The 26,470-nt window shown below is 41.3% G+C and overlaps 1 protein-coding gene across 1 annotated transcript in view; it reads right to left on the reverse strand.

The window, feature by feature from the left end:
* The window catches only part of FBXW8 (F-box and WD repeat domain containing 8), a 104,837-nt gene that overhangs the window by 72,770 nt on the left and 5,597 nt on the right, over positions 1-26,470 (reverse strand). The window contains exons 3-4 of the mRNA XM_036276245.1: positions 13,157-13,321; positions 9,009-9,097 (exon numbers count right to left, since the gene is read on the reverse strand). Of these exons, the coding sequence (XP_036132138.1) occupies positions 9,009-9,097; positions 13,157-13,321 (254 nt within the window). The remainder of the gene's footprint in view (positions 1-9,008; positions 9,098-13,156; positions 13,322-26,470) is intronic.

Consider the following 26,470-nt stretch of genomic DNA (forward strand, 5'->3'; position numbering starts at 1 on the left):
GGGGTCAACGCCCAGCGTCAGTTTGGGAGGGAGGAGGGGCAGCATATATACAAGTTATTTGCATCTCTGCCCCATACTACACTCTACCTGGCCAACTCCTAATCATCCTTCCAGACTCGGCTGAGAAGTCACTTCCCAGGACAAACCCAGGGTGACTCTAGCCTGCACCAGGTGCCTCTCCCAGCATGTCCTGGTGCCCTGCTCATCCCCTGTCTACCATTCCCCACGCTGTCTGTAACCGCCTACAATTGCACCTACCCCTCAGCCAGCCTGTGAGCAAGGGAGACATCCTTGCCACAAGCACGAGAGGTTTGCAGCCCTCCTCTGTGCTCGTAAAGCTGGGTGAACAAATCTACGGACTTAAACTTATAAGATGAAGTGGTTTAAAGCCTACAGAGCTTTCAATTAGGCAGAGGCCCCTCAGAGTACAGCACCCTCATTTCAAGAAACATATATTCCCTTAACATGTGGTGGTTTTAAGAACTCTTCACATACTCCATACTTACGCTAGCAATACCAAACATTACAAATCAATGAAATCAAGAGTATTTACTGTTTTCTATGAAACATGACTGTGTTATATTATGCAATTAACAAAATGAACTCAGTCCCACAGTGCAGTCTTTTTGTGGAAATGCACTTCTACAAACATCGGTGCGGCTTAAGACGCATCAATTGAAAAATAATGAACATCTTAATGGACCTTACGAGATACATGCACTACACACTTAAAACTGTTTTCCATACATCTTGGTTAATCACAATCAATAGAGCCAGAGTCAATGATGATTATGCGGAGTTATTGTAGCTGTGGCCCTTCCCATTATTCCTTGGAGAACCAGAGATGGATAAATGCAGTCATGAGTTCACCAGTATTTATTAAGGATATAATAATGGAGCTCCTTCATTAAGGGTATAATAAATGCAATGCTTTTCTCTAGTCTCTTAGCAGTATCTTACCTCAGACTTATTTACCAGAAGAGCATGTATACCTCACAGCAGAAAATAAATAAATTTAAGAGTACTTTTAAAAAGAGGTCCCTAACGGGTAATAATCAAATTCCTTATGGGAAGCAGCCCAATGTCATAACAAGCAGCAGCACAAAATCAATATAAAACGAGGCTGAATGGAAAACTGTCAAGAAAAAAGTTTTTGTTTTTTTAAAAAAGGAGAAAAATAAACTATGTCCTTAGTAAGTAGAAAGATGGGGTGACATTTGTCTAACACAACTTTTATCACCAGTCTGTATTAAAAACCCTCTGTTATCCGAAGAGCCTCAAAGTAGTTCTGGGCATTAGCCATGTTTTATACATTCACATGAAACGAGTACAGGATTAAAAACAGCGTCCTTGAGGTCTTCAGCTCCTGAATAGAAACTATTTTAAAATTCAGGGTAAACAGACACTATTTCAGATCGAAGCCATATTTTGGCATAATATTTGGTCAAATCAAAGGCACATTTTTAATTACGGGGATAACTGGAGAAAAAATGGCTAAAAGCAAGGTATTTCAAGTTATCTTAGATGCACACCTATGTTTCAACTGATGTTTTCTAATAGTTGTAAATTATAAACAATGATAACATTCCACTGTAAATGCCACTAGGCAAACGGAACCAACCAAAGATTCAGAATTCAAATTTTGCATATATAAACAAGCTCAAAATTTTGTTTCATGTCCACAGAAGACTGGAAACCCTCTCGTCTCTGAAGTCCACGCTGTGTGCACAGACAGAGCTAATAAAAACGAAAGCCAGAACGACAGCCAGAGGTCACTTGGCTGCTGGAGAGGTGTCGCGGTTCTGTTATGTGTCTACTTGGGCACGCTTGCTTCCAAAGGAACGGAGATGGATGAAAATACACGAGACCAAATGGGACAACTGAGTATTTTCGCGAAAGAAGAGAGCTAATATTTTACAACATTAAATGATATGCTTTCCCCTCCAACCACACTTGGCAGAAGAAAAACATGGAAAGGGTCACTGTTCTGGTAAAGGAGGGAACTGTACCCTAAAAAGGCATATCATATCAGTGAAAACAAGGTGGAAAAACATTTAGGAGTCCCGAGAAAAACCTCAATACAAAGAGGGTGCCTGACATTTTTTAAAACCAAAAATGGAGGAAAATGGTCTTTTAATGTAAACAAGAAAAGTGTGATTTAAAAAAAAAATTTTAATCCTCACCTGAGGATATGTTTTTATTGATTTTTTTTTAGAGAGAGAGGAAGGGGAAGAGAGAGAGAAACATAAATGTGAGAAACACTGATGGGCTGCCTCCTGTATATATCCTGACTAGGGATTGAACCCGAACCTAGGTATGTATGTGCCTTGACTGGGAATCGAACCCATAACCCTCAGGTGCACAGAATGATGCTCCAATCATCTGAGCCACGAGGCCAGGGCAAAAGTATGCTTTCTTATGCAAACTGACATGCTTCCCATGTGTGCATCTTAAGTAACAGAAAGGAGGGAGTTATTGCAAAACACCACCATATTCCTGGGCATCTGATAAAAGCTTCTGGTGAGCTAACAGCTTAATGGTCAGCAGAGCGGCCCAAGGCCTCCAGTGAGCCCAGGTCTGGCTTTCTCCTGCAAGTTCCACCTGAGATGCTCCCCTTCACTAGGTGGCAGTGCAGCAAACATACTTCTGGCCACTTATACCTAGACCTACGTCTCAGGTTCTATAGTGTGACCTTTGTCATGATGTCACCTGTTTTCAGCACTCTTCACTTCCACCGTGCAACTGGAGGACGAGAGAATGGTCCGGACATCACGAAACAGCACAGGGATGCTTCCACATCCTTGTCTCTTCTACTCTTGTTCCTCAGTCATAAACACACTTTGAAAAATGTTCTAAAATTCTCAGAGCTGTCACCACCAAAACCCAAAATAAAACAAGGAAACAAACAAAATCACACTTTCTAATCACTTATGATCCACAAACTTTCTGGATGACGTCTCTTTTTGTAAATATAAGGAAAGCCCACACCGAACCTCACGACATCTCAGGAGTGATATCAGATCCCAGAGAACGTGCAGCCAGAGGCTGAACTCTGAGGGAAACAAACAGGTGGCTTATTGTATAGAGATTGGTGGCTCTGCAACACAAACTTCTCTCAAGTTAAAAGAAATGGGAGTCCTGGCTGGTTTGGCTCAGTGGTTAGAGTGTCGGCCTGCAGACCAATGAGCCATGGGTTCGATTCCGGTCAAGGGCACGTGCCTCGGTTTCAGTTCATCCCCGGCCCTGGTTGGGGTCATGCAGGAGGCAACCAGTCGATGTGTCCCTCTCATGTCAATGTTTCTCTCCCTTCCTTCCTCTCCCTCCTCCCCTCCCATTGTATCTGAAGATAAATAGAAAAAAATAAAATGTCCTTGGGTGAGGATTGGAAAAAAAAAGAAGAAAGAGGGAAATTTAGCTAGAAAATCAAAGTACAGGTTGTGTTTGAATGACGTGGCCATGGCTGAAGGAACTTCACTTACCTAACCAGCAAAGAAAACAACTGGCTCAGGGATTTCCTGGAAATCTGCATATCCCTGCTAAGCTGCCAAAGGAGAGCCCAGAAGTGTGAGTAGTTTTCCTTCTGTGCACACATCTGTCCAAGTTTCCTGGGTGCCGAGACTGGTGTTAGGCCCTAAGGCACAGAGATGCTCAATAAATGGTCTCCACACTTTAAGAGGGGTCCAGTTGCCCTGGCTGGTTTGGTTCAGTGGTTAGAGCATCGGCCCGCGGTCCGGAGAGACCCAGGTTCGGTTCCCGCTAAGGGCACGTACCTCGGTTGCAATTTGTTCCCAGCCCCGGCTGGGGTCGTGTGGGTGGCAACCACTCAATGTGTCTCTCTCTCATCGATGTTTCCGTCTCTCTCTTCCTCTCTCCCTCTTGCTCTATCTGAAGATAAATGCAAAAGTGTCCTCGGGTGAGGATTAAAAAAAAAAAAAAGAGGGGTCCAGTCAACAAGATCGACGAACAGTGCCACGAGGCTGAGGGGGCAGGCCAAAAAAAGGCCATTGGTTTGCGACCACCTATGCCCTGTGAAAGTGGCTCCGCAGAAGGCTGGGGTGGAAGCCTGACTGCAGCATGCGGACAGTAAAAGTGGGCGTGTACTCGATGATTTAAGGTATTGGTGGAAGGCAGGTTTATTCAGGAGAGCCGGCTTGAGCGATGGTTTAGAGAATTCCAACCAAAAGTTAAATCGGAAAGAAGTTGAGAGTTATAAGGCAATCTAAAATAATTTAACCTGGGATATCTAAAAATTCATTCTTCTAAATCTACCAATTCCACTTATGGGACTCTAGCCTAGGAAAACAACCAGACGAGGGAAGGACAATGAAGAACTTGAACTCTTTAGTCAACACACTTTTATGGAATTCAAAGTTTCTATAATAAGCATGTGTTTTATAGTTTTTCAATAAGATTTATAGTACTAAAAAGGGGGGGAATCTGTAAAGCTCTATACAGAAAATATTTACATTGAATAATAATAAAACACAAGAAATGACTTTAATGTCCAATACCAGGGACATGAGTAAAAAAATTAGGATATAGTTATATCCTAAAAGCTTTTGCAACAAATCAAGAATGTAATGAAGCCCTGGCCAGTCTGGCTCAGCGGCTGGAGCGTCGGCCCATGGACCAAAGAGTCGCAAGTTCAATTCCAGTCAAGGGCACGTACCTCGGTTGCAGTTCAATCACTGGCCCTGGTTGGGGTCAGGCGGGAGGCAATCAACTGATGTGTCTCTCTCACATCAATGTTTCTCTCTCTGTCCCTTCCTCCCTCCCTCCCACTCTACCTGAAAATCAGTGGAAAAATATTCTCACGTGAGGATTTTAAAAAAGAATGTAATGAAAAGTATGTAATAACATGAAAACAATTTCATCAGTTTAGTGAGGGATGTAGGCTATGATTATATTATGTAAAGATCTGCATTTAAAAAAACCTACTGAGCTTGGCCAGTGTTCTCAGTGGTCAGGGCACATGCCCAGGTTTCGGGCTTGGTCCCCAGTGGGGGGTGTGCAGGAGGTAGCCAATCAATGTTTCTCACATTGATGTTTCTATCTTTCTCTCCCTTCCTCTCTCTCTAAAAAAATATTTAAAAAACAAAACCTCCTGAAAAATAAACTATACACACTAAAAACCATAACAGGGTTTGTGTTAGCATACAAAGATTTAAGGGGCTCTCTTCCCCACTTTCTAACAGTTTTGCAAAAACAACATGGTTTTATTGCTACTTTTATTTGTAACAGAAGAGAAAGATGCATGGCACCAAAGAAAAACCAAAATGACACTATAACAGACAAGCACTCCGAGTGGCAAACAGGGGCTGGGGAAGGCATCCCAGATGCCGGACACGGCACGGGGACGCTGCAGAGGAACAGCACAGAGCACGCGTGCCAACCCTGGCTAGCAGACCTCTCTGGGCCGCATCTGTCTCACACAAAATGAGTGTTTGGTAACAGACAATCACTAAAGTGCTTTCCAGGTTTAAAACTGTATAATTCTAAGTTGAAAAAACTAAGAAATCAGAGAACAGACAAGAGAAATTAGGAATTTCTCCAGTTTCCCACATAATGTAGAATATAGGGGGGGGACAGTCTGCATATTAAATTTTAATGCATACTTCAGACAAAATGATGTATAAAAGCACTATAGTCATTAAATGAAATATTACATGCTACCTCCAGTTTTAAAACATGCTTCTAAGCTGATAAGAAAATACATGGCTGTAAAGGTAAAATAACAATATAAAACAAAAGTGTTTCAAGGAAACTGGGAAGTCACACGATTAGCTGGCCTATGAGCTACAGCTAATCACTTCCCCAGGAGTTATGAGGGTAGATATTGGTGTGGAGGTAAGGCAGGGTTAATAGGCTAGAGTGCTATAGACACCTGTGGGGGGAAAAAGACTCAAGTCGGGCTTTAAAGAATGGGGACTGGGTTTCTTATGAGGGTGATGAAAATGTTCATCATAGATAATGGCGATCGTTACACAACCTTGTAAATATACCAAAAATTACTGACATACAATTTTAAAGGGTGAATTTTATTGTATGTAAATTACATTTCAATTTTTAAAAAGATGTGGTCAGCCCTGGCCAGTGTGGCTCAGTTGGTTGAGTGTTATCCCATGCACTAAGATGTCACAGATTCAATTCCAGGTCAGGGCACATGTCCGGATTGCAGGCTCAATCCCTGGTAGGGGGTATGCAGGAGGCAGCCAATTGGTATTTCTCTCTCTCTTTGATGTTTCTCTCCCTCTCTCTTCCTCCCTCTCTAAATTCAATAAAAACATATTTAAAAAAAATAGATGTGGTCAAAGGTAACTAATCAGGACACTGTGGAAAATTTCAAAGGTACACTGATGAGAGTAATGAGGAAAGATAGGTTGGAAACAAATTTCAAAGGACCTAGAACATCAGGAAAAGGTAATGGGAAAGTATCATCCATGAGATGGCAAGGGAAGCAAAAACTGATGCACCAAAATGTGAAAGATCAAAGCTTTAAGTATTAAGTGTGTTTCCTCTGCTGGTAAAACAAGCCTGGAGCCCTGGCCGGTTTGGCTCAGCGGTTTGGCCCACAGACCAGAGAGACCCGGGTTCGGTTCCCACTAAGGGCATGTACCTCGGTTGCAGTTTGTCCCCAGCCCCATGGGGTTGTGTAGGTGGCAGCCACTCAATGTGTCTCTCTCACATCGATGTTTCTCTCTTCCTCCCTCTCTCTTTCCCACTCTCTCTGAAGATAAATGCAAAAATGTCCTAGGGTGAGGATAAAAAAGAAGAAAAATAAGCCTGGAGTAAGCGGGCCAGGTCCTGTTCACCGGATAGGTACTCGAGTGTCTCAGGTGAGTTTATGAGTGAATGAGCATTTGAAGGTTACTCTGGGTGTCTTTGTGAAAAGGAGAATAAAGAAGAACCAAGATTGGGTCAATTATAAGCCTAACTTGATAAAAGTTAGTCTAGGCCTAAACAGTAAGACTCCACATCAGGAAAATTTACAAACAGGATCAAAAAGATGGGAAGAAGCCAGAGATTTTCCAAGATTCTTTGCTCTCTATCAATTATATGAAATATATGTAATAGGTTGAAATGCAAAAATGTTACATAGTTCAGCTCTAGCTATACAAACTAAATTCCACTTGTGTAAAAAAAGAGAGAGAGGGGAAAGAATGGGAGGGAAAAAAAAAGCGCAAGATAAGCAGAAGAGAAAGAAATGATGAGGTGGCCACTGTCTCTTTAAGAAGCTCCTTGGAGATACATAACTGTAGAAAGCCTGGTGAATACAACATTGATTGGGAATGAGGTAACCACAAACACCGCTGTCTCAAATGAAAAGGGATTCAAGATCTGACCCAGAAAACAAGCATCGTAACCACCCAATAAAAATTTAATGATAAACACAAGATGCTCTCTACACACAAGCAAGATATGAAGTATCTGATGCTAGGCCATAAACATAAGGTTCTCTTAGAAAGAGGAGCCAGGAGGAGCCTCTCTGACCCACAGATCGAGTTTCATCTTATCGATCCACAAAACTCAGCGATTGCTTTGCTGTGTGCTGGTAGAATCTGCAGGGTCGAGGGGCCTCGGGGGACAGAGAGGCAGGAGAAAAGGAAAGGCACCAGTCAGCCTTTTGTGAGGTCCGTGTCCAGATAAGAAATTCATCATTGGTTTCTGAGATTCAAGCCTCCTTTATTTCTAGTGTCTTTTATGACTCTCGCAGTTCAGTCTCCATATTCTGTCCTTAAAGGTCTTTTGACACTAGGAGATCCTCCCAGCTTGTCTGATACACGGTAAGTCCCTTTCTCAGTTCACACGGGACCTAGACTTGGTGGGCAGAAAGGACCTTCTGTATCATGAGCTCTTTGGTCCCCACTCGAGCAGTAAGGGGCAGAAGCCTAAAGTCACACTTGGATGGACAGAAATCCAGATTTCTGGTCCATTAATCTTTCTAAAATAATAGTTCTATAGTTCTCCAAGGAAGGGTATTGGCCTCTAAATTGTGGCCAACAAAACAAAAGCAAAAGTGTTCCTAAGCTGTACACCTGAAACTAATACAAAATCATATTGAATGTAAACTGTAATTGAAAAAAAAAAATGTTCCCCTGGACATATCTTGTTTAAAGCAAAAAGACTTTTTCATAGGCACTGCATGCCCAAACAAGTAAAATAATCTGACTATAATTTCAATTCAAGTGGTACTCTTCAAGGAACACTTCTTAAGGAAAGATTTTTCTTGAAAGAAAAACTTGCCTCCTACTAAGTTGTCAAGGCCCAGGTTTGTTTCTGTTTCCTTGAGGCAGGAGCCTATCTTGGGCGGCTCACTCCAAAGCTAATCCAGACTGAGGAGTTTAAGTGTCCTGGTCTCTACAGCACTAAGTATACAGTTTGAGAATCTAGTTCAAGACATCTTTATCCAAAAATGAAAATTGATCTTCTTATTCTGTATTAAAGAAATACATAAACACATCTCTGCAGTAAAAGATGAAGAATTCATGAAAGTGGTTTTTAGAACAGAAGCCAAAGGAATCTACAGAAGCTAAAATTAAATTTTATTGGCCACAGAGACAAATAAAAAGCAAATATGTACTGTGGGGTGGGGAAGGAAGACTGTGTGTGGCCACAGTCCTTCCTCAATAATAAAAGCTTCAAAACAAGAGAACAAGAACGGGACCTCTTTGTGCCAATGCTTATTATTCTTGCTTGACTTTTTTATGTCTTCATAAAATACAAACGGTTTGCCTTAATGAAAATCTAACATTGCACGCCACAGGATGATTTAAAGCGAGGACAGACATATTAGACGAATGGAGGACGGATCTGCTCGGCACCGTGCGCTTCGCACCACTAACTTCAGAGCTCTCCATTCCCGGGGAGCGGAACCCTCTCCAACGTGGGCCATCTACACGAAAGAACATGCTCTCAGGGGAAGACATGACTGGGACTCAGAAGGTGGTACATGAAAACAGAAGGTCCTCAAGATAAAGAGCACTGAGTGAGAAACCGTTCTAGCTTACCCAGCAATGACAACGCCGTCATGAGAGTGCACATCACACAAAACTGCATCGGGAATGTGTTCCAGTTCACTCACAGCTCCCTTGCGATTCTGCATGAGGAAGGGGGTGGGGTGGAGCAGTATATGTTATTCTGGGGATAGTCAGAGACAAAGCATGTTGCTTTCACCTACACTCCCCAGTGACTTTTTAGAGCGTGTACAGTGCTCAAAGTTAAATGGACATTCAAAAGGACCAAGATGAGCCCTGGCCAGTATGGCTCAGTGGTCAAAGCATCGGCCTGGGCACAGAAGGGTTGCAGGTTCAATCCCCGGCCCCAGTCGGGGCACATGCAGGAGGCAATCAACAGATGTTTCTCTGTTTCCCCACCCCACCCCTGCCCCTCTACTTCTACTCCCTCTAAAAAAAAAAAAAAAAAATCAATGAAAAAAATATCCTCCTGTGAGGATTAATCAAAAAAAAAAGAAGAAGAAGAAAGAAAGGACCAAGATGACTAGTATGTTAAGCTATTAGCATTTACCACACACACCCCCCCCCCAAGCACTGAACTAGAGGACACTAGAGGGTGTGTGAGATGCTGCCCCGTCCTCAAGGGGAAATGAAAGAAATATGTGAGCACAGATAACTACAATCCACAGAAGGCTGAATGTGGCAAGTCCCTGAAGGAATTGTATAAAGTATATTAAAAAGTTCAGTTCAGAGGAGAGAAAGTATTTAAGGATATTTTACCTGTTAACAACCCTTATAAACAACTGGCAGAATAAAATGAAAAAGTATACACAAAGAGAACAAAATCAGGACAGAAAAAAGGAAGCAAAGACGTTATTCTTGACTGAGAGGCCAGAGGTTCCTGGAAGCAGCACTTAGAGGAAACCCCACGGCCACGGCCACTGGCTGCCCCAGAGGAAGAAACCGGGTGGTCGGGAGGAGGAGGAGGAAAAAGGTGTATCTTTCCCTGTCTACTCCTCCTTTTTAAAATTTAAAATCTATTTATTTATGTTTTTGAAGTTTTCCCCTTTTTTTAAAAAAATTATCTTTTTTGTTGAAAGTATTACAGATGCCCCTTCTGTCCCCCCTGACACCCTCCTCCCCATGCCCCTTTTTGACTTTTGAACTATTTGTACCATGGCAATTATTACCGATCCAAATAGACACATAAAATAATTATCTCTGAAGTAAAGGGAATCTGAAGGAATGTCAAGTAGTTACATGTGAGATGTTGGGAAGAGTGGGATAGTTAAGCCAAAAGCAAGCATGAATAAAGGTATTTAAGAATATCACGTAACCCATAACTCCAGCTTCAGTGGACTGGACCGAGGAGTGGAGCCAGTGTGTGTAAGCGCCAAGCACAGTCAGCACACAGCAAGTGTTCCATGAATGGCAGCCACTCTTACTACTCCTTGCAGTGTGAGGAGATGGCTGACCACAGCCACTCCATTAAAACAACCTCAGAGCAGCTGTATTCCAGGCACTGTGTAAGGTCATCTGCATGACGATCTCACTTGAACACCAAGTCCAAGACTCGGGGACAAAACTGGACACATCCAAGTGGAGCTGTCTAGCTAGTGGACATGTGGGGATGGAAAGGAGGGTCTTGGGAGTCACCTGTGTGAGGGCCACAACCCAAATCACAAGAATAGCAAAGCTCTTTTAAGGGACGAGGTGTTGAAAGAAAAGGAGAGGGCCTGAGACCAAAACCTGTGTGCTTATGCATTCACTGGTTTCTGCCATGTGGCTCCCTCCTGCCCCCACCCGTGGGCTGCAACCCCACACTGGTGTTCTGGTCTCAGAGAAACCCTAGAAGGCCAGAGTGCAGAGACTTAATGCAAACACCAGGACAAGGAATACAACAGCCACCACAACCAGCTTATCAACCATTTCCACGTTGGCTCTGAATTGCAGGTCCAATTAGTTCATGCATTTTATATGTAGAGATACCTGAGAACCCTGGGGTCCCTTCTCAGGTTTTCCAGACACTGACCTAGGAGATACTAAACCAAATGGCCTGCCCGACTCATCCTGAAGCCAACCATGAATAGCACCACACCACGGTATCTGCGTGCACAGGGCTGTGAACTTCTCTGGCCAACACTAACTGAGCACGGGCCATGGGCCACACTCTGGGAGCATCAAGTATATCATTAGACAGTCATCCTCCCACATCCCCAAGAGTAGTGCTACTCTGGGCCCCATTTTAGAGATGAGAAAACAAAGGCACACAAAGGTAAAGAGCAACTTGCTCTAACACCAGCTTTCATGATCCGATAGCGCTTTCTTTCATTCTAGAATCACAACAAGAATCCCATTGTTACAGCTAATGCAGTATTTGTCATTCACTATTTCCCTAATGTAGTCCTCACTGGTAACACTGTCAGAAAAATGGGTCCCAGACCCTCCAAAAAGAAGCCTCCCTCACAGTCTGCCTGCAGTTTGACTCTCGTTCATTGACTTGACCACCATTTATGGAGCACTTACCAAATGCGTTGTGCTTGTGAGAGAAGAACAACAAACAGATGTTCAGTTAAACTGCATGGCACTGTGTATGTTATTAAGTGCCAAGTGCTATGAGATGGGTCTTCAAACCCCTTCACTTCTGCCACCTCCAGCCCGGATGAGGAAGCTGTACCTGCCTCCCTCGCTTTCTCTAAAACCAAAGGGGAAACAAAGAACGTAGCTGCTGCTCTCTCTCGGGGTCTGACATTTCTGAATCAGAGCCACAGCACACTGAATATCTGCAGCTCTCATGCTCACGAGTCTCGAAAGAATCCCTTCCTCCCAGACAGAAAGGCCTAGTTAACGTCCAACTCTCAAGCTTTCCTTAAATTACAGCCCTTCCTACCAGCGTGAGACCCCTGCTTTCTGCCTCCCCTCCCGCCTGTCTAAGCAGCTTTGTCAACCCCTCCTGCCTGCCTCTCACAGATGTCCCTCACAGACCCTGCTCAAGCACACAGGCAAGAGGGCCCCAGGTCTCTCCACGTGAGCTTAGTACCTGGTAAGGATGCAAAGTGTGGGCCCGTGTGATTTTTACTAAGTGGCGGTGTCTTAACCGCCTAAGAAAGGATAGCTATGTTAACTCTCCTTAGAAAGGTGGTTCTCAACCAGGAGCAATTTTGCTCCCCGGGGACACTGGAAGATGTCTGAAGATATTTTTGGTTGTCACTGCGGGGGGAGAAAGAGAATATTACTGGCACCTACTGGGTAGACACCACAGATGCTGGTCAACATCCCACAGTGCACAGGACAGTCCTCCCCACAAGGAATTATCTGGTCCCAGTGTCACCAGTGCTGGGGTTGAGAAAGCATGAATTAGAGAACCATGGCTCTTATTAACTTTGCTAGAAACCGTGTGAGGTTGCCCAGACCAAGAGTATCAGTCACTAATCAGGTCATGAGGTGATGGGGATAGACATGCACATAGGCAATATGCACCATCAGTAATGAGCAAAAGCTTGTTAATCTCAAAGTCTATTAGGATTGACCTTTAAGGGAGAGGAAAGAGCACGGTTCTGTCCTCTCCATACAACTGAATATCCAGCTACTCAGGTGGGAAGAAACCCGACCACCACACTGCTGTCTCATCATGCCTCAAGCAGCTTCATGTAACATTGTTCTTGACAGTTATTTCCTACAGAAACACTTCACAGTGAAAATTCTTAGCTGTGATTTAATATTTATGTAGATTCTGAAGTGATAAATGTGATGGAAGCGAGCCAATAGGTTGTGTGAAGGAAGAGAAGACAGTACTTAGAGACGGTTAATAATCTCCCTCTTACATTTACTGGAAATAGCTCCTCTTTTGTATTCAGGTGGTGCTTTTGCTTTCCTGGGCCACCCAGGGAGATGGTGACAGAGAAAGGGGCTGCACTGAGCACTATACCAAAGACCCTACAGCATCTCTGTCCCCGCTTCCTCTCCTGGAGAGCAACAGGATGCTCCCACATAGCGTGGTTGGGAATGGGAGCAGAGACTCCAATGGCGAACAAAATGGACAAGTCACCAACGGCTGAAGGTACGCTTTACCACCTCCTCGCTTTGCTTTTGGCAGTAACCTCAGGCTGTCATTAGAAGTACCCGGTGGTTCATCCCAGGCTTGGATTCCTGCAGCCTTATAGGCTAGTCTTCCACAGGTAACAATACTGGCCACTGCCTACCTTCCAGTTGGTTCTTAACATGTGTTCCTTGGCTCGGCACTCTTGGAAGATGAGCTTCCAGCAAGAATAATCAGAGATGCTGCTCTCAGGAAGGTGCCCTTCCTGCTGGCACAGCCTGTACCAGAGCACTTCATCTTCTGCAATCACCTTCCACGTCTTGCTCACCTAAAACAGCAGAAGTGACACAAATGTCAAATCCTGCAATTAGAGAAGCCCCTTGTCATCCAAAAATCAATCAACACCTTTATTATTGCCCTGGGTTTATGGCAGTATAAAATGTCTCATTAACAAAGCACTCCGAGGTGGAAAAAAAAACAAGCAAATGTTTCCAGTTCTATCTTTCAAGATTTCAAAATTGTTGTATGATCATCTAATATCACATTTCAGACTACTCGGTTAAAGTATTATATAACATATAAGAGAAAAAATACACAAATACATAAAAGGCAAAAACTACATGCTATAACACGCTAACAGATAGACAATCATACATAGTTTTTCAGAACAGAATCATTTTACTTTTTACCAACAGGCACTTGTATTTCCATCTTACAGAGTTGGAGACCGATGGCCTCTGAAATAAAAGCAATAATAAAATAAATATCCATTACTCAAAACTTCTGCTTGTATGAGAATTTCAAATTTATATTATGTGTGAAAACTCAGATTTTAAATGTGTACCTTAAAAATATTTAACAGAAAACTCAAGCTGTTAACCAGGACTGTAAGATATGATATTGAGAAATTAATGTTATGTCTGGACTGAATTTCAAATCCCAACAGTATCCAGAGGAAAGGGCCGTTTTAGCTATTAGTGCTTTGTCTTCCAATCCTAAGTGAAGGGAACAATGAATCTGTTTCATCACCGGATAATGGACAAAGTGGGACAGACTGCAAAAGGTGAACTCTGCTGGCGAGACGAGACTGATCCAGCGGATCAACATGATCCTGGGTCTGCTATGCATTCTGCTTGTGGTCCATCCAACCCACTTCTAAAAAAGTAAGAGTTGCGACCAGTGGTTTACAGTAACCTGCGCTCCTTAACACTCCCTTGGGGCCACTTCAAGACATCAAATACACAGACAAGAAGAAAGAACATGTGACAGAATAGGAGAGCATGCAGCATGTGCATGGCAGACGCTCACTGCACAAGGATGCCTCCCTTAATGAAGAACTGATAGAGAGTTAACTTTTGGAATTGCAGAGTAAAGACCTCCGAAAATCTGCTCCTCCACAAATGCAACAAGAATGCTGCCAAAAAGTGTCAAAATCAACTTTTTCAGAACTCTGGAAATTAACTAAAGGCTTGAAACATTCTGAGGAGCATTTATTCAAGAAAAACAGTTGAGTCTTGGTAAGAAGTGTAACTTCTGTTTTGTTTTAACTTACACTAATCCCATCCTCCTCCTTCAGCTCCATGGTAGCCTTGAAAACCAACAGCCTTGCAACTACAGTAGCTGTAAAAGCCAGCAGCCTAGCAACTGACCACTGAAGGGGCCAGATGGATTTATAGCTCCCCAAAAGTGCCACCCCCAGAGAAATGTCACCATTTGACCTGTCTGGCAGCTTGCTGAAAAGCTTTATTCTGAAGGACTGTCTTTATATGATCTGACTCAAAGCACACTGTCCCATCTCCAAGGTATTTGTCAAAAACAATAAGGGACAACTGTTGAACACTGCAGTTGCCTAAGGCAGCATTACCAATTAGGGCTAAAAGGAGAATGACCAAAAGGCTTAGAAGGAAACTCCGGGTAACGGATGTCCATAGGGGCTTTGAAAGGCTCCCAAATATTTCTGGGAATCAAGAATGCCATGTGCATGAATAGAAATGTATGTGTGTGCCCAGGAAAGACCTGAGAAGGCCCTGATCTCTCAACTCATGCAAACCCTGAGGCTCTACACAAGCAGGAAGGCGAAAGCAGAGGCGTACACTATTGGGACACTGAAGACATGCCCCAACATACAGAGCGCACCTCAGCAAAGGCTGGGAAACTTACTGGTTCAATGCACTTAAAATCTCTGTCCAATCACTAGCTGACCACTAAGCTAACTGAGCAGAGACTTCAGTGATCATACATGACAAAGAACACAAACCAGAGAATTGGTCCAGAAAAATCACTACACAAACAGCAGCAATAACAAAAATAACATGGTAACAAACCCTCCAGAAGGGGGAGAATCTGATTTCCAGAATTGCCACATTATCTTAAAAGGCCAGTTTTTAATGAAAAATTATGACACACACAAAGAAATAGGAAAGTATGACCCACGTACAGAAAGAAAAAGCAGTCAATAAAAACTGTCCCTGAGGAGCCCAGATGTTAAAATTATTAACCAGACTTTAAATAAGCCACTATAAGCATGTTCAAAATACTAAAGGAAAGTATGTCTGAAGAATAAAGGAAGGTATAAGCACAATGCCTCACCAAATACAGAATATTGATAAGATGATATAAAATATTTTTTTAAAACTAAATAGAAATTTTAGAGTTGAAAGGTACAATAACTGGAATAACAACTTCACTAGAGGGGCGCAACAACAGATTTGAGCTAGCAGAAGAATCATAAAATTTAAGGTAAATTAAGGTTATTCAGTCTGAGAAAGAAAACAATGAAGAAAAAATACACAAACAAACCAAAAAATGAAAAAAACCACCAAGCCTCAGAGACCTGTGGGCACCATCCCTGTGGACCAACATAAGCAATATTAGAGTTCTCGAAAGGAAGGAGAGCGATAAAGGGGTAGAAAGAAAATCTAAAGAAATAATGATTGAAAACTTTCCACATTTGATGAAAAACATTAACCTGCACATCAAAGAAACTCAAAAAACTCCATGAAGGATAAACTCAAAGAGAGCCACACCTAGGCACATCATAGTCAAACTGCTGAAAGCCAGAGACAGGGAGAATCTTGAAAGCATCAACAGAAAAGAAGACCCATTGTGCACAAGGGATTCTGTACTTCTCATCAGAAATCATGGGGTAGCATATTCAAATTGCTGAAAGAAGAGACTGTCAAACAATAACTGTATATCCAGCAAAACTATCCTTCAAAAATAAAAGATAAATAAAGATATTCCCAGATAAACAAGAAATAATTCATCACTAGTAGACTTGACCTACAAGAAATACTAAAGGAAATCCTTTAGACTGAAATGAAAGGACACCAGACAGCAACTCAATCCACATGAGGAAATAAAATACATCAGTAAATGTCACTTTGTAGGTAAATATAAGACAGCATAAATGTATTTTTGCTTGCAACTCTTTTCTTTTGTCTGATTACATAGACAGCTGCCTGAAGCATAAAACTGTGTTGACAGGCACACAACATATAAAAACAAAATGTGTATGAAATAATAGTAGAAAGAAGAAAGAGGGAACAAAGTTATAATAGAGTCATTTTGGTATAGTATTGAAATTAAACTGGTATTAATCCAAAGTAATTTTTTTTTCTTTATTGTTTAGAGAAAGAGGAAGGGAGAGGGGGAGAGAGGTAGAAACATCAATGAGCGAGAACGGCGACTGGCTGCCTCCTGCGTGCCCCTCACCCCCACCCCACTGGGGATCAGGCCTAGAACCTGGGCATATGCCCTGACTAGGAATCAAACCGGCAACCTCTTGATGCATGGGTCCATGCTCTACCACTGAGCCACACCGGCCGGGCCAAAGTAAATTTTTTAAAGATGTTAATTGTAATCCCCAGGGCAACCATTAAGAAATTAACTTTTTAAAAATATGGTAAAAAAAATAAAAATAAAAAACAAGGGAATTAAAATGGTATGCTAGAAAAACACAACATAAAAAAAAAGGCAGTAATACAGGGAAAGAGGAACAAAAAAGACATAAGACATAAAGAAAACAAATAGCAAATGGCAGACATAAATGCTCCTTTATTAGTAATTATATTAAATGCAAATGGACTAAGTATTCCAATCAAAAGACAGATTGGCAGAATAAATAAATATGACCTAACTTATGCCATCTGCAAGAGACATACTTTAGATTCAAACACACAAATAGGTTGAAAATAAAAGTATGAAAAAAAAAAATACCATGAAAACAATACCTAAAAGAGAGCTGAAATCTGTATACTAATACCACATAAAATGAACTTTAAGACAAAAATGGTTAGCCTGGCCGGTGTGGCTCAGTGGTTGAGCATTGATCCATGCACCAAGAGGTCGCTGGTTCGATTCCTGGTCAGGACACATGCCCAGGTTGTGGACCTCACCAGAGGGAGGCATGCAGGAGGCAGCCAATCGATGTTCTCTCTCATCGATGTTTCTACCTCTCTCTCCCTCTCTCTCGCCCTTTCTCTCTCTCTAAAATCAATAAAGAAAAAAAATTGTTTTTTAATGGTTACTAGAGACAAGGATATCTTTATAATGAGGGTCAATCCATTATGAAGTTATAACAACTATAAACTTAATATATGCACTTAACAACAGAGCCCCAAAATGATGAGTCAAAAACTGTGAAGGAAGAAATGGACAATTAAACAATAAAACCTTAAGACTTCAACACTTCACTTTCAATAATGAATAGAATAACTAAGCAGAAGAATATCAACAAGGGAATATAAGAAATGAACAACCCTATAAACCAGCTAGACATAAGAGACATCCATAGAACACACTACCCAACAAGAGTGCAGATTCTTCTCACGTGCAGTGGAACACTCTCCAGCACAGACCATATGCTAGTCCATAAAACAATCTCAATAAATTTAAAAGGACTAAAATAATACAAAGTGTTTTCTGCTCACAACAGAATGAAATCAGAAATCAATAACTTCAGTAAATTTGGGAAATTCATAAATGTGTGGAAATTACACAACATACTCCTAAATAACTAACTCCTAAATAAGAAATTGCGAAAGAAACTAGAAAATACTTTGGGATAAGTAAAAATAAAAATGGAACGTACAAAACTTAAGAGGCACAGTGAACACAGTGCTTTATGGGAAATTTATAGCTATAAACTCCCATAATGAAAAAGATCTGAGATCAATAATCTAGCCTTCTACCTTAAAAACTAGAAAACTAAACCCAAAGCAACCAAACAAAGAAAACAAAGATTACAACAGAAATAAGTGAAATTGAGAAAATCAAGGAAATAAAATTGGTTGTTTGAAAAGATCAACAAAACTGACAAACCTTTAGCCAGACTGACCAAGGAAAAAAAGAGAAGACTCACATTACTAAATTCAAGAACGAAAGAGGAGCCGTCACTACCCACAACCAAAATGAAAAGTATTATAAGGAAATGCTATGAACAATCATATGCCAACAAATTAGATAAACTAGATGAAATGGTTACATTTCTAGAAAGAGACAAATTACTTAAACCAACCCAAGAAACAGAAAATCTGAAATAGACCGAAAACAAGTAGAGATTTAATTAATGATTTTAAAACTTCACATAAAGATAAGTCCAGGTCAAGATGGCTTCACTGGTGAATTCTACCAAATGTTTAGAAATGAATAAACATCAATTATTCACAAACTCTTCCAAAAAATAAAAGAGGAGACACTTCCCAACTCATTCTAGGAGGCCAGTATTACCCTGATACCAGAACCAGACAAATACATCACAAGAAATCCACAAATCAATATCCCTTATGAATATACACAAAAATCTTCAACAAAATACTAGCAAACTGAATCCAGCAATATATGAAAAAGATTATATGCCATAACCAAACATAATCTACCCCAGTACGAAAGGTTGATTTAACATAAAAATCAATGTAATATATCATATTACTAGAAATAAAAGACAAGCCACATGAAGTTCTCATAAATTTTTCTTTAAAACTATAAAATAAAATAAAAATAAAAAAAAGTAATAGAATTCTTTATATTCAAGATGAATCTACACTGTACCAAAAAAAAAAAAAACCCATGGCATGGCAAAGTTCCTTTACATAATAACTTCCCCAAGGAGACAAAGTGATAGGGATATATATATAGATAGATAGATATAGATATAGATATAGATATAGATATAGATATAGATATAGATATAGATGTATGTATTTGATAACATTTTCAGAAACATGTCTTGATGACTGCCTCTATTATACAAGAAGCAGCTTGATGTAATAGAAAACCAGTCACAATTGGGGTGGGGCGGGGGCGACCAGATTCTAGTGCCAGATCTTTCACTAACTAGCTGTGTCACAGTGAGAAAGTCACTAGACTTCCCTACACCTCTTTCCTCCACTGTGAAATGGGGGTGGGAGTCACATCGTAAATGTCCCTTACAACACTAAATTCTATGACCTGGGACCTTCATTTCCTCATCTGTAAAATGTGAGTATCATACCCCACCACCAACAGAACTGTTGTGTCTCAGAGAGCTCACAGAAAAGTACTACAAATGTAATTCTTTCTACATATGCCATATACTAGTACAGATCACTACTGGTAGCGCTACAAGATACAAATACCTTATTATGAAATTATGCTGCTCCAAATATTACTTTAAATAAGGAAGCCATTAGCTTCCTTATATTTTTAATAAAGAACTTTTATCAAATCTATAATGGGTTGCTACTTGCTCCATATCAGAAGCTAAAACTTATAAAGTAAAAATTAATCAGAATCCAAGAATTCAGCTTATTTGTCTCAAAATTTCTGATTTTCCATCACAAGCAAGCTGTATTAAAAATAATCATTACTACAATATCTTACTCAACCAAAAGTATGTCAAAGCAACATTGACCAACAATGGTACATTCCAGCTCTGGTTTCCTTAATTACGTTTTTGCATATATGATAGCATGCAGCTTCTAAGTGTGACAGTCACATCACTTAGGTCACCTTCTCTGCAGGCATGGATATTTTGCATGGAATTCACAGCATCAGAAGTGAGGTCAGGTAGCATAAAGAAGTGCAAGGTTTCTGTCACTTTTCTGAACCAAGTGTCATACTCTAATGCTGAAGGTTTCACTGGCTTAAGTCTTCAATAGTTTAGAAACTGAAAAAGTAAGAGGGTCTTAGAGGTCAACTAGGCACATTTCCCCATCGCAGATGGCTCCTCGCAGCATCCCTGGCCGGCAGAAGGCTTCTGGTGGAAAGCTGACCTCCTGAATCAGTCTGGTTCACTGCAAGTCAACTCTATTATAAAGTACTTCCTTCCAATGGTTAAAAAATGGATTCCACCTATGGTCCTGATTTTTTGCCCTTTTGAAAAAATAAATCTATTCCCTCTTCCACCTGCCAGCTCTTCAAATGTCTGGAGACAGCCATCACATTCTCTTTAGTTGCTTCTTCACTGTCTAAATACTACCCATTTCCTTCCATTAACTGTCACAGGACTAGTTCCCATTACCTCTGAATTACCCTAATACTGCAGCATCTACAGTGTTCCTCTACTTGGGACTAAACAATACACCACATATGGACCATCAAGTGCCATGAACAGAAGGATTTTATCAGACACAAATTTGCTATTTCACTTGTAGATAATACCATCATGGCTAGTGAACTAATGGTTCTGTTACTTCCACAGTATTTTTTAAACTTGAATTCTTAACTTAATAAACTTTCTATCCATTTTAAATCCCAGCTCACTGCACACATAACCTTCACCCAGCATTTCACATCATCTTTGCATCTCAAGTCTGCCATTCTTTGCATTAGCTACTTCTCCCACACTATAGATCATCTGCAAAATACAGTCTGTGGGCCTTCACATCTTAATTATAAAAAAAAAAAAAGTTAACCAGAATGGGGCTGAGGACAGAGCCTGTGGCAAACCACTGCAGCACTCCCCCTAGGCTGACAAGGATCCATTAAGCAGCCCACCCTGGGCATGGTCGCAGCAGCAGTTACAAATCCACTTAACCACACTGTCATCCCACACTTCTCCATCTTCACCATGACGGAGTCAGGGAGACAAACCCTCATCTGATCACAAGTGATCAGGCAATAAAAACGGTATAATGACTCAATAACACTGGAGTTCCAGTTTTCACTGGACAGAACACCGTGGTTTTATTTTTGGCATGTTTGCTCCTCAGCTGAGCCTGTACATGACACTGGGTGGTGTCTGTCCATCTGTCTGTGCCAGAGTGAGTCTCAGCACTGGGCAAGCATGAAGCACAGAGAGAGACTGACTAACATCAGCTGTGATGAAGCCAGGCCACAAATAGTTCCACAGCATGGTACTTTTCTAAGAGACCCCTGGAATTCCAGGTTATAGTATAAGATAAGGGCCAATATTCAGAGACCCTCATGGGTTCTCAAAGGCAGAGAGTGTAACTAAGCACAGAGCACTTTATTCTGATGTTTGGAATACATAAGCCTGTTTTGTAAAAATTATGAAATGTAACTGTTAGACGAAAGACTCAGAGTTTCTAAGAGATCACATATATGTAAGTCATGATTTCATTACATAGACCAACACTTCCCAAAGCATGCTCAGTAGAGCAACCTCAGGGTGTTAATAAGTTACTTTAATAGACTGACATGTGGTACATATCTCTAAGGAGCAGAAAGAAGATGTATTCTCTAAACTTATTTGATTCATGAACATTTTTTATAAGGAGTGTCTCAAAAACCTTGTGCTCTACAGCAAACACTTCAGAAACCACTGAAAAGGGTTACTGGTCCATCAATTAAGACATGTGTTGGGTGCTAACTACATGCTGGGCACTAAGAACAGCAATTCTCATCCACTTTCCACCTCAACCTGCCAAAATACCTTTGCACATGAGTGACTTCCCATGGACCAGAGGAAAATGTTTTGGTCTCTGCCCTTATAGTCAGGTTGGATCACAAGACTGGCCCCAAGGAGGGGGCAATCTTTGTCATTCTGTAGTCCAAAAATAGCTACAAGGCTGTATTTTGTTAGATGGAGCCAGTGGGCCATCAGCAATTTGGAAGAGTCCAGTTAGTGCTCAGTGATTCCAAACTAGAAGATTCTCATTAAACACTCTGGGTAAGTTTCCATTGGGAACTAAAAATTGTCAAGAAATTTCAAATATATCAGACCTTAAAAACTTTGGAACCTGAAAACAAATTTGCATTATCAGCTTCAAAGAAAATGCCAGGTCGTCTTAAGTGACAATCTGAAATTTGTACAACAGGGTTAGGGGATGAAAAACTGAACAAAATGTTGATGTTACAGTGCACCTCTCCACCACTAACCCCTAGATCACAGGGCTTATTCTGCAGAAAATAATATTCAGGATAAAGTTTAAATCCTGGATAACAAACAATAAATCTCTTTGAGGGATTTATAAAATCTAGAGGTGAGAATTACTTCCAAAAAGGGATCGGACTGTACCTACAATTAGGTATTAAATGCAGAAATGTGCCAACGATTTATTTAGCAAACTATAAAAGGAGGGCACCTTTTTTCCTTCTTTTAAAGGAGAGTAAGAATTATGGGCTTTAAGAATTTCTTTTAATCCTGGAGGGGAAAAAATATCAACACGAAAAAGACCTAGTTAAACTTTCAGAAGTAAATTTTAAAGAGTCTCCCCCAAATGAAATCTAACTGTTTGGATTTCTTAAGTTATATTAAATCTAGCAAGTTTACAAGCCTAAATTTTCCAAAGGCCTAATGGTCTTTTTTAATACACCAGGATTGGAATGGCTCTGCCCAGTAAGAGTCCCACTGAGTGAGCCTCAGCTGCAAGAATTTGCTAATAAAAGTGTCTCCAGCATTTTGCTTTATAGCACCACTGTGAATTGCAGCATTACCAAAAAAAAAAAAAAAAAAAAAAAACCCTTGGCTCAAAAATTACTTTATTAACTCTGCCTGGATTAGGGTTACCGGTGAGGCCCACAACAGGGGAAATGTGTCATTGTTCTAGTCACACTTTCATATATCAAGTCTACTCGAGGAGGAACAGACTCATAATCTCAGTTTCCTTTCTTCCCATTCATTCTTAAACCCACTTACTTTTGCCCTTACCATGCCACTGATTCTGGTCAAAGTCATCAGTCACCTCCAAATAGCTAAATCCAATGGGTATCTCTCAATCTTCCTCCTACTTCACTAACAGTAGCACTTAACACCTTTGATCACTTCCTCCCCCTTGAAAACCTTCAGCCCCTGCTTCCAGGGCACTATGCACTCTGGGTTTTCTTCCTGCCTCACAGGTAATGGCTCCTTAGTCTCCTCATGTCCTTGGCCTGGAATCACTGTGGTATACCAGACTCAGTCCCTGATGCCCTTCCTCTGTCTACACTTCACTTCCCTGATGATCTCGTCCAGTTTCCTGGCTTTAAATACCATCAATGTGATGACAGTTTCCAAATCTAGATCCTCAGCCGAGAATTGGACCCAGAACCACCTCCAGCCTCACATCCAACTACTGACCTCCCCGCTGTTTTCCCCTTGTCAGTGAGAGCCACCTCATCCACCAGTTGTTCAGGACAAACCCTGGAGTGTCTGTTGACTCCTCCACCAGCCCATTAGCAATCCTGACTCCACCTATTTCCACGGGTCTAGTCATAGTCCACATCACCATCCTTCTCATCTGGATGATTTCAGTAGCCTTCTCATTGGTCTCCCCGCTGCTGTCCTTGTCCCGCTATAGCCTATTCTCTATATATCAGCCAAAATGATCCCTTTTCAAATGGAAGTCAGACCCTGTCACTCCTCTGCTCACAACACATCAATGGCTTCCCATCTCATTTAGAATAAAAGTTCAAGTTCTGTTAATGGATTATGTGCCTTTCACATTCTGACCATCTCTCCTTCTCTTATCCCCATCTGCTCACTACACCTCCATTAGTTTCCTACTGATGCTCTAACAAATTACTGCAAACTTAGTGGTTAAAACAATACAAATTTATTCTCTTACAGTTCTGGAGGCCAAGAGTCTAAAATCAAGGTGTTGGCCCTGCCAGGTAGCTCAGTTGGTTCAAGCATCATCCTGATATGGGTTTGATCACTGGTCAGAGCACATACCAGAAGCAACCAATGAATGCATAAATAAGCAAAACAACAAATCAGTGTTTCTCTTTCTCTCCCTCTCCTCTCCCCTTTCTTTCTCCCCCTGACCCCCCCTTCCCTTCCCTCTCTCCTCTCTCTCCTCCTGGAGGCTTCAGGAGGAAAATCTGTTTCCTTAGCTTTTCCAGCTCCTGGAGGCCACCTACATTCCTTGGCTTGAGGCCCTTCCTCCATTTTCAAAGCCAGAAGTACAGCATCTTCTTTCCCCTCAACCTCCTGCCACCCTCTTATAAGGAGCTCTATAATGACATTGAACCCCCTTGGATAATCGCCCCATCCCAAAGTCTTTAACTTACATCTGCAAAGGTTCTTTACCATAAAAGTAACGTAGTCACAAGTTCTAAGGATTAGGAGATGAACGTTTTTGGGGGGACATTATTCAGCCTTCCACAACCCAGGCATTGGGACCTGCCTGCTGTTCCTCAGACACAGGTGTGCACAGCTCAAGGCCTTTGCACTGCTAATCACCTCTGTGGAGACCTGCACAGCTTCCTCTTCCCTCCTTCAGGTCTTTGCTCAAAGGTCACCTTCTCTCTGAAGTTTTCCCAACCACTTAAAAGTGAACTCCAACATCACCTCTACTGTCTGATTTTTTTCCACTGCACTTATCACCATAAAATGTAAGCTTTCTGCCCTGGCTGATCTGGCTCAGCGGTTGGAGCGTCAGACCATGGACCAAAGAGTTGCAGGTTCAGTGTCCAGCCCTGGTCAGGGTCATGCGGGAGGCAACCAGTCGATGTGCCTCTCTCACATCAATGTTTCTCTCTCTTTCTCTCTCCTTCTCCTTCCCCTTCCCACTCCCACTCTATGTGAAGATAAATGGAAACATATCCTTGGATGAGGATTAAAAAAAAAAAAGTAAGCTTTCTGAAAGAAAGGTTTTTAAATGTTTTTATTCACTGCAGTACTCACTGTCTAGACTACTTAGTCTGTTTACATTTAATGTAATTACTGATAAGGGAGCTTTAATGTCTGCCATTTGCTATTTGTTTTCTGTATGTCTAGAACAGTACATGGCACACAGCAAGCCCTCTAAATAACTGAATGAGAAGAAGTTTAACTTTTTAAAAAATTCAACACATTACAAAACTGAATTGCTTGTATTTTCAAAAGTCAGCTTCTAGCATGTGCTGCCCTCAGGAAGCTCTGATGTTCTCTTTTTTATCCTCACCCAAGGACATTTTTCCATTTCTTGTTCAGATAGAGTGGGAAGAAAAGCGAGGAAGCGAGAGAGAAACATCAACGTGAAAGGGACACATTGAGTGGCTGCCACCCACACGATCCAACCAGGGCCGGGGACAAACCGCAACCGAAGTACGTGCCCTTAGTGGGAACCGAACCTGGGTCTCTCTGGACTGCAGGCCAACGCTCCAACTGCTGAGCCAAACCGGCCAGGGCTCTGATGTTCTTATTCAAATACAATCTCTTGCTTTCTGCTTTTTTTTTTCTTTTAAACATTTTAATAAGGAAAACTTCAAACACACAAAAGTAAAGTGAAGAGCATAAAGAGTATACTCTCAAGCACCCAGCACTCGGTTGAAACGATCATCAACACTACTTTGCCATTCTTGTTTCATCCAGCTCCCTGCCTTTTCTTCTAGAGCTATTTGCTTTTCCATAGCCCCATGTAAAGGAGGCAGGCGCTGCAATTTGGTGAAGTACAAGGACACTCCTGAGGGTACCTGGGTCTCAGGCCTACACAAATCTCCTCGAGAGAGAAGTCTGGTAGCCAAGCTGAGAGTTAAGAACTAAGAGATCCCTGCCAGCAAAGACAGTTCTTAAGAATCATTTCTGCTATGAAAATCAATGTAGCTGCGCTTGGCTATGGAATCCCGACTTTTAAAGACTTCATTAAGATCTTTAACGATAAAACCTCAACTTCTAGTTTCTCCTATTTGGACATCTGGGAAAATAGTAAGATCACATTTTCCTTGAAACTTGAAATATCATCATCTAATATACTAGTTTTAGTGACAGAATTACTTATTTATTTTGATAATATCTACTTCTTGAGTACCAATTTTACTATAAATCTTACATTTTAGACCTCCACATCTTGCCTCTTTTTCTTTATTGCTTTCTTTATGCACAATTTTCTACCTTTTGCCTGAAAAAACATGCTATTGCTACCTAGCAGCTAAACTTCTAAAATTATACATCAGGAAATACACATAACTAAAATATATGTTAAAAATGAAATTTAAAAAGGACAGAATCATAGACGTGGAGAACTGATTAACGGTTGCCATGGGTTGGAAACGGGGGCGAGAAAACAGGTGACTAGCTATAAAAGGGCAGTAAAGACAGCCGTGTTGATGAATGCTTTGTGTCTTCGCTGTG

The sequence above is a fragment of the Molossus molossus genome, unplaced genomic scaffold (genome assembly GCF_014108415.1).
Source record: "Molossus molossus isolate mMolMol1 unplaced genomic scaffold, mMolMol1.p scaffold_m16_p_22, whole genome shotgun sequence".
NCBI classification, from domain to species: domain Eukaryota; kingdom Metazoa; phylum Chordata; class Mammalia; order Chiroptera; family Molossidae; genus Molossus; species Molossus molossus.